Source organism: Typopeltis vanoorti, chromosome 2, assembly GCF_054136105.1.
Source record: "Typopeltis vanoorti isolate ZY-2024b chromosome 2, IOZ_Tvanoo_1.0, whole genome shotgun sequence".
In the NCBI taxonomy this organism is placed as follows: domain Eukaryota; kingdom Metazoa; phylum Arthropoda; class Arachnida; order Uropygi; family Thelyphonidae; genus Typopeltis; species Typopeltis vanoorti.
The window spans coordinates 16,727,220-16,736,372 of NC_143550.1; the positions used below are offsets into that span (position 1 = coordinate 16,727,220).

Genomic DNA, 9,153 nt, shown 5'->3' on the forward strand with positions numbered 1-9,153 from the left:
TGTTTTTGTTGCCGAAATGAAGCTTATTAGCTCTTTATATTTAAGTAACTTAATGGTTGCACCTGTTTGGAAACTCGTATAGCAGAGTATAAAGTTCTTTTCGCTATACACTTTGGTATTATCTCGGTCTAGCTACTCACTGATGAAGCCTCAAAAAAGGCTGAAACCGGTCTGGGTAGTGACCTCACCACCATAATGTAATAACAGCATACATTTCCTAGGAAATGTGTTTTTACATTATGGTAAATACCTAAGAATAGTGATCAGAACTTTACCGACTGCTGCGAGATTTCCGGTATTGCACTACGTGCTGGGCCACTTGCATTTAGCGGACGCTTAGTGATCGCCGATACTTTATAGTTTACTATACTATATTCGGCAAGAAACTCTCTGATTCCAATCTTTGAGTTTCTTATTCGGTTTTAAAACAATGTGGGATTTAATATCCCCTTAATTTAAATAATTTAATTTTTGTATATTAAAAAAAAAGCTTCTTTCCAAGAAGGCCCAGATGATTGTTTAGCAGTTGAGCTTTATGATAATTTACTATAATAATTTAGAGAAAACTATCTAATTTAGTAGCTGTGAACAATTGCAACGTTTTGACAGTTATGTCAGCGTAATCACCAGAAGTTAGTATCCAGCTAAAAATCACTGGGTAGGCTACTTGATTACATATGACGGTATGAAGGAACAATTCTGTATTAATTCTGTAATGCTCTATACCTAATGTTAAAATTAAGCTATTAAGAAACTAGCTATGTGGACCATTTTAGGAGGAAGACCCCCCACCCGTTCCCCCAAAATCATTCTAACTACAATAACTAAACACATAGTAGTGTAAATATGTCAGGTTCTCTTGAACAGGAGAGTGACCCTATTCTCTCGGTTAACTGGCTACACACCTAAATTACATACAGATTACATAAATTATATAACATATTTATACTTATATCATATTTATATATTTAGACTTTGTTTCTTAGGAGGGACCTCCCTCGATGAGTCTTGATAGACTTGTTTTTTAGAAAGGACTTCCCACGATGAGTCTTTTGACTCCATGGAGGCCTGAATAATAATAGACTGTAAATAGCAATGACACCCTAATTCATGAACTGCAATGTGTTGAGTGGTAGAAAAATGATTTTAATATTTTCATGTAAGCCAGAAATAGCAGTAGGATGACCTGGTTCATTATCTATTAACAATTTTAATAGCTATACTATCTTTGTAGTAAAGCTAGACTGCTGGACAGATGTTTTAAACCTGCAAACATTGTCACCATTCTTTGATTGCTATATTACAGGAAGAGCACTTTTAGCATAGCCCTCAAGATGCTCTGGATTTCTAGGTCACCACTAAACAAGCAGAGGCTTTAATTTAGTCATTAGTTGCATTTCCACTTAAGTGTCAAGTGGTCTTTTGAATTTTTTCTCTAAGTGTGCAAAGCATCTTCTAAAACAAACTTTTCATTTACATTAAAAATTTTCAATTGAAGGTGAGTTAGCTGATCTCATATGGAGGTAGCAGGGTTTTCATTTTGTGCACAGATAAATCAGCCTTCAGAATACACGATTTACAGACAGAAAATACTGTTCTTGGTGATGAGGGCAATAGATGACATTAATAATAATGTGGTAATAAGAGAATTGTAGTAGTGGAGAGTGTGAGATGTATTTGGCAAGGTAGTGTCCTCCTGCGATGAGTCCTTGGACTCCATGGGAGGTATCATTTAATAATTAAAAATTTTGTTTATCCTTGTAGCCTTTTTTTACTGGAAAATTTTGCTGTAGCAGCAGTGACATTAGCACTAGAATGTTCACCTACAATTCATATGCTTCTAGTTATCAAACCAGCCATAACTGTTTCCACTTCATCTCTATTTCCTTCTTTCTATTATAGCCTTTGACTTTCTGATTGCAATCTTCAATCCATATCATTAAAAGAAGTTCCTTATTATCTACGGAAGAACTATGTTTTGCAATCACTTTTGTAATAATATAAGATGCTGTGGCTATTCCATGTTTTTTTAATTAGCATTTGACTAGATGACTAGTTCTTTCCTTTGTCACATGCATATTTTAGCATATACTCCTTCATGATGCTTCATAATTTCAAATTTTTGTTCTAGGGTTTAACCATTTTATATATATGTTCAGTTCACAAGCTTCAGTGGATTTCATCTTCGCACTCATAGGGTACTCGTTAATTTTGTATGGTGACCACAACTACTGCACCAGAGCTGAAATTATATTAAAGTGTGCATTCATGCAGCTATTACTGTGGTATACTAAATCATTGTGGTACTATTTTAGTAGAAATGCAGTACTATATGATTAAAAATTATAAACTGCTATAGTGAAACAAACACTGCTTAAAACAGTGCTATGCAAAATATTGTTATAATTACCCTGTGGTATGACACTACTGTAAAGATTAATAGTATGTCCTATCCTCATTGGTTGCATTTCATTATGACAATTAGTTATAATCAGTATAATAGGTATTTGCAATCTGTATCTGCCTCAACAGATGTGATTAAGTAAGTTAAACATACTGTGAACTTTGATATAAAACAATCTGCATTATGTAAATAAAACTAATTAAACTATTTTTGTCATTGCTGTTTAACTGCTGAGCAGAATGAAGAAATGTCTACATTTATCCAGGTGTTGCAGTCATTTTTCTCATGCTCCTTAGTTTGAGTTATTTGTACAGTGAAATTGACAGTTAAAAATGAATGTATTTTTGTAATATCACTTAGATGCCATTTTTGATGTATAAGTTTTTGCTTATGAAAATGTATTCTTTCAGATTGCATGCTCTATAAAAATGCTGAAACTGACTCATAATGCCCACAGTACTAATGCACTTTAGGTTTACAACTTTGTGTATGTGCATCTGTAGGAGTTTTAAAATTATATAAATATTGTTTCTTTGTAGTGTTATTACTTAGGAGGATTAGAGGAATCTGCTACATCTATAATTGCTGAAATGTCTAAGCCACTTAGTTGGGGCCTTCCAGTAGAAAAAGTGTGCGAGAAATTGAAGAAAAAAGATGCTCAGATTTGTGATCTTCGTTATGGTAAGGCTATATCTTGAATACAGAACTTTGCATATTACCTATGCAGGTTATATTAAAGTGTAGAATAACCTTTTCAATTTTAAGTAGCAATATTTCCTGATATGAATCGCTTAAGTGGTGTTAAAGATTCTGTGATGGTGAGCAAAAGTTTTACATTGTTACTAGCTTCCTAAATATGATTTTCTTTCATATTTGTAATTTATTAGGTGTTTTGTCAAGCTTCAAATCTATCTTCTAAGCCATTGCTCATTTCTACCTAGTCTTGATCTTCCTATGGGAATTTCTGCAGGTGTTGACACCTGTTAATTTTTTTTTTTTCTCCTCCATTCTATTAAAGGAAATACCACCTTAGATTAGCTGTGTTCACATTCTTGAATGCCTACATTCCTTTCTAATCTTTTAGAAAGGAACTTTACTATTACATTTAAGGCTATTTTGCCTGCTTCTGTTTAGGAGTGCCCCTGTTTAAATGTCATTGGCTTTTTTACTCACGGATTCTTAGGGCATTGTAGATGTATATGTAGCATAAAGGAAAAGAAATTTGCACATACCTTTTTTTGGGTGCTGTGGCTTTTCTTCTTTCAGTATTGTCCAAACTACTGTGTGTGCGGGGGGGGGGGGGGGATTAGGCAATGTGGGAGAATTGAAATAGAAATGGAAAAAACCTGGGTTTTTTGAATAATATATATATATATATACACACACACACACACGTGTGTGTGTGTATATTATAAGGGATGGGCAGAGCATTTTTATATATTTATATAGGGTGGGAAAGGGTGAAAGGGGTTGAAAACAGCAAATGATTTTTAGAGGGAGGAATGGGGTTGATGGGGTACGGTCTGTTTAGACTATTCTTGGTCGCTGTATGCCCCCCCCCCCCCCCACACACACAGTAGTTTGGACAATGCTGATAGAAGAAAAGCCACAGCACCCAGAAAAAGGTATGTGCAAATTTCTTGTCCTTTATGCTACATATATTTATTGGTAAATATACATCTACAATGCCCTAAGAATCCATGAGTAAAAAGCCAACGACATTTAAACAGGGGCACTTCTAAACAGAAGCAGGCAAAATAGCCATAAATGTAATAGTTTAAGAGGAGTAACATGGGAGTTTTCCCAGAAATAATATCCATAAGGAACTTTACTTTTCTTAGAATTCTTAAGGTTTCCTATTTTTGTTCTTTTCTTTCAAATCAAGTTAAGATTAGTTTGAATAGTGTCTTGGATGCTGATTTTACCTGTATTTATTTCATATAAATTTATTCAAATGGCAGCTTCACCATACCAGCAGCCAATTCGGTATTTTCAGAAGTAGATTACTTTGTTTGTATTATAAGTAAAAAAAAAAAAAATCAGTATTTCATCAGGAGAACATTACACTGGTATAGATATTTTTTTTTTTTGACTTTACATCATGAATTATAACACAGCCATACCGTGTGTGAGCAAGTGGTCGAGGATAATGAAATCTCTTAATGTGTTTCTTGAAAAGCTGGAGCTTGTTTATTGAGAAAAATAGTATGGGAAAGTTAGTGCCTGAGAGCAGAGATAGATAGAATGAAGGAAAATGAAATTATTTGGATAAGTATACAGATGTTGACCAGTGGCTGTTTTAGTTCTTAAAGGTAGTTGCCAATTCAATGGGTACATGCTAATAAATGTACCTGTAAAGCATAATGCAGAAATAGCACCTTATGTGAAAGTGACTGGAAGGGATCTGCAAGAGGGAAGTAGATTACCTATTAGGTGGATTGCTCTTCTGTGTATAGTCAGGAATTATTAGGGCGGTTTCATGTGCACCATCCCAAATGTACGAGTGGTATTCTATGGTTGGTTGTTAAACTAATAAAACAACAAAATCCTTTAGACACGCAGGCTATTGATGTAATGTTGGAATAAGCTGGGTGTGAGTCTTCCCAAGAAGGGAAGACTCATACTCAGCTTATCCAGTATTTTCAGTTGCATCTTGACTGGAAATACTCACCAAATGTGAGTGACATAGGATCTTTCTTGCAGCTAATAAGAACTCTTAATAGCATTGAAGTTCACTATCTTAATCTCTTGAAAATAATGAAAGATCAGTGTTTGAGATGTTAGTTGTGGAAGATTTTGTAGCCTGAATCATTTGAGTACAAAGTTTCTTGAACAAAGAAATAGTACTGTCATTAACAAAACTAAGATTTGAAGATGATCCCTGAAAAGGAGGATCATTGGGGAAGAAGTATAGTGATAAGTGGTAGTGAGAGGTTTGTGGTATTGCATGAGGTTATTTGTCTAAATCATCTAAACAAGAATTGGAAAAAATGATGCTAAGAGGCTTTCCTTATCTTTGGGTGATGTGTACTTTGGGGCATTACTTCTTTGTTCAACAACGAAGTAATGCCCATCAGAAGGCTCAACTGGCAGTTGATTAGGAGGCAAACTTATTGCATTTCAGACTTGTATGAAGTCCATTTTGGATTTAACTCTTATGTTAAATTTGGGCTATAGTGTAAGCTGAATAAGAAGTAGGAGTTTTTGACACCATTTAACATATTGTATTTTTACCATGGACTACAGAGGCACTGTTTTTAGAGAGCCAGAGCCCAAATAGAAGTTGGAGATTTATAGTAGAGTGAGAAAGGCTTTCTTTCCACTAAGGATTATCTTGGTTATTAGGTGCCAAGTAGGTGTTTGGATCAGGAGAGCAGAAACAGTAATCTGACCATGAAAAAAAAACATAGAAAACTCCAGAGCACCATTACATTTGGTAGCATTGTAGTGCCATAGGCTGTGAGTGAAGTTGGATAGGAGAAGATCAGTATGCAAGAGGCACAAACAAGATTGTTTGGAGTTGCCAAGAGGAGAGCACACATCTAGCATATTTGGAAGGAGCTGGTTAAGAAAAGTTTCATGTGTTGGAAGAATGACTTTTTGTGAGGCAAGAACCACACATAACCTACTTGTGTGTGGGAAATGACTTCTGCATCACTTCAGTGTTGGTATCTCTTCTGGGCCCAACTCCCACTGATGGGACCTCAAAGGTCGAAACCAGTTTGGGTAGCGAACCTTCTCATAATGCATAGCATTATATACATCCAAAAGAGTGGCTTTTATTATGGGATAATAAAGCAATTGATGTGAAGTCATTCTCTATATACAGGTATTCCAGTTGTGACCTAGAATTAAAAGATTAAACTATAATTGCTTGTTATCAAATATTAATTTATATTGAAACCTGTTTATAGTTTGGTTTAATAAACTTCATATTTTATTTTTTTTCTTCCAGAGAAAATGATAGATCTTAACACAGTAGATCTGAAAAAGTTGAAAGTAAGAGATTTAAAGAAAATATTATCGGATTGGGAAGAAAGGTGTGAAGGATGTATCGAAAAGGCAGATTACATCAAAAGGATAGAAGAATTAAAGCCTAGGTACATAAGAGATGACTTGTAACAATTCTTGGTTTTAGTTTTGGTGAACTGCAAAGACAAACTACTTGGATGTTGTAACTATTTATTATGCTGGAGGTGCTGTTAAATACCAATGAATGAATATCCATCCAAAATTCCTTTCTACTGAATGTGAAGAAAGGCTTATAGGACATTGAATGATTCAAGTGTGAATCTGAAGATTTTTGAAATTTGACATTCTGTTATGTAGCAAGAACAGCAAAAACAGTTGTCACTTTTTTTAGATTATAACATCCATACTAAAATGATTAAATATGTATTTCTACGTTCAAATAAATCAGCTAGGCTGAATACTAATATTTACTGTTTCGTGTATTTTATTCTGCTAAACTAGCTTTCTTTTTTCTGAAATTGAATTAGATTAGATTTAATCTTTGTAACATAATAGTGACATTAAACAATTACTCTGAAAGTAAGAATTTTTAATCAATTATACTGAAATTAAGAATTTTCACTAGGGAGGATTTCACATGGCAACGCAGTGCCTGCGGATGCCATGGCACCTGCGGTGAATTTTTAGTGCACCTCAGAAAATTATTGTAAACTGCTTTGGAGCTCGTAGCGGTAATTTTGCAGTGTAGATCGCAGTATATCTGAGAGATACATTCATTACTAATATGTGCTAAAATGTAAGAAAACATAAAGAAAAAACACCAAATTTAATACATCATCATCATGTGTATCAAGGATTTAGGCCTAGCATGGCCTGTTCCCGCCTTAGAAGTCATCGTTTAAGAGGACATCATGGTTTTCTTTTTCCTAATGGCTTGTACTTTAAGGCTTGTTTTGGTCATCTTTCTGTTTTCATTCTTTGAACGTGTTCCATTTGTTTATATTTTTAATTTTTTCTATTATTGGTTCTTGGTTTAATTCTTTTATAATATCTTCATTTCTTTTGTGATCAAATAGGGTATACTTTGCAGTTTTTCTCATAAACTTCATTTCTGCTGTTGTTAATCTTTGTTTTTATTGTCCAGATTCCATACATTAGGACTGGTAGGGCTAATGTATTGTATACTTTTAGCCTGATTTGTTTTTGAACTAGGTTTGGTTTAAATATAGAGTTAATTACTCCTATTATTTTTAAATATTTTGCAATTTTTACGTTAATCTTTTTCATTTTCATATGTGATCATACATCCTAGGTAGTTAAATGAATTCACCTATTCTAAGATCTTGTTATCTATTACTATTTTAGTTCTTGCTGGATCTTGTCCTTTAAAGGCCATATTTTTGATTTTTCTGTTGATATTATCATACCATAATCTTTGGATATCTCATCTAGATCTAAAATAGCTTTCTGTAAGTTATCTTCAGAATTTGTAATTATTATTTGGTCGTCGGCAAAGAGGAGAGTGTTTAAGTTAACTGTAGGAGAAAGTTTAATTCCTTGATGTAAATTTTTATTTCATTTAAGTGGATATTAAAAAGAGTTGCTGAGAGGGGACATCCCTGTTGGACCCCTTGGTTTATCTCTCTCGTATATGATAGTTCGTGATTTAATCTTATTTGTATTTGATTATTTTCATATATACTTGTGATAGCTTTTAGGATATTATTTGGTATTTGTCTTTCTTTTAATGTTAAATATTGTTTCTTTTAACTTTGTCAAATGCAAAAAAAGTCAATGTGTGTTTCTAAATTATATTCTCTTTTCTCTATTATTAATTTTAGGCAAAAGGGTGGGTCTATACATGATCGTCCTTTTCTAAATCCATTCTGTACTATCATATACGAGAGAGATAAACCAAGGGGTCCAACAGGGATGTCCCCTCTCAGCAACTCTTTTTAATATCCACTTAAATGAAATAAGTGGTTTATTTTTCTATATTTCATACCTCTATAGTTTTTAGGGTCATCTTTTTTACCTTTCTTGAAGATAGGAATCATAATTGCTTTTTTCCATTCTATTGGGGGGGATACCAGTTGAGTAAATTTTATTTAAAAATAAGTCTTTCTTTGAATCTTGTTCCTGCATATTTATATAGTTCTGAACCTAGCTTATCTTCTCCAGGTGATTTTCCGTTTCTTGTTTCTTTCAGGCTGATTTCTAATTCTTCTTCCATTATTTACTTTTCATTTTCGTTAATTGTTTGCCAGTTGTCTTTTTTAAAATATTTGTCAGTCCACAGTTCTGTGTTAGTAATTTTGAAATTCTAATTTCAATTCAATGTTTAATTTTGTTTTCTTTGGTATCTGCATTTAAGTGCTTCAAAATTTTATATAGATTGGGTCTTTTTTATATAAATCATGTTCTAAATTAGAAACAAACTTATTCCATGATTCTGTCTTTTTCTGACTTCTCTTTTAGCTCTGGCTCTTATTCTTTTATATTCTATTTCATCTTCTAATCTTTTACTGCTTAACCATTTGTGATAGGCTTCTTTTTGATTATTTCTTTGATTGCATCATTCCAAATCTTCAGTTTTTTCTTTTATTGAATTTTTTGGTCTTTCCTAAGCTTTCAAGTATTGTTTTTATATTAAGCCATTCTATTTCTTCATTTTGTTTTATTTTATCTAGATATTGGTTAATTCTTTGTTCATATAGCCATTGTACATTTGTGCCATTCAATAGTCTAGTTTTATAAACAAATGTTTAAATTTTTCT

At 33.2% G+C, this 9,153-nt stretch overlaps 1 protein-coding gene across 1 annotated transcript in view; it reads left to right on the top strand.

Moving 5' to 3' along the window:
- The window catches only part of Manf (mesencephalic astrocyte-derived neurotrophic factor), a 53,959-nt gene extending 47,117 nt beyond the window's left edge, over positions 1–6,842 (top strand). The window contains exons 3-4 of the mRNA XM_090403724.1: positions 2,944–3,085; positions 6,360–6,842. Of these exons, the coding sequence (XP_090259850.1) occupies positions 2,944–3,085; positions 6,360–6,526 (309 nt within the window). The 3' untranslated portion in view covers positions 6,527–6,842. The remainder of the gene's footprint in view (positions 1–2,943; positions 3,086–6,359) is intronic.
- The last annotated feature ends 2,311 nt before the right edge of the window (positions 6,843–9,153 follow it).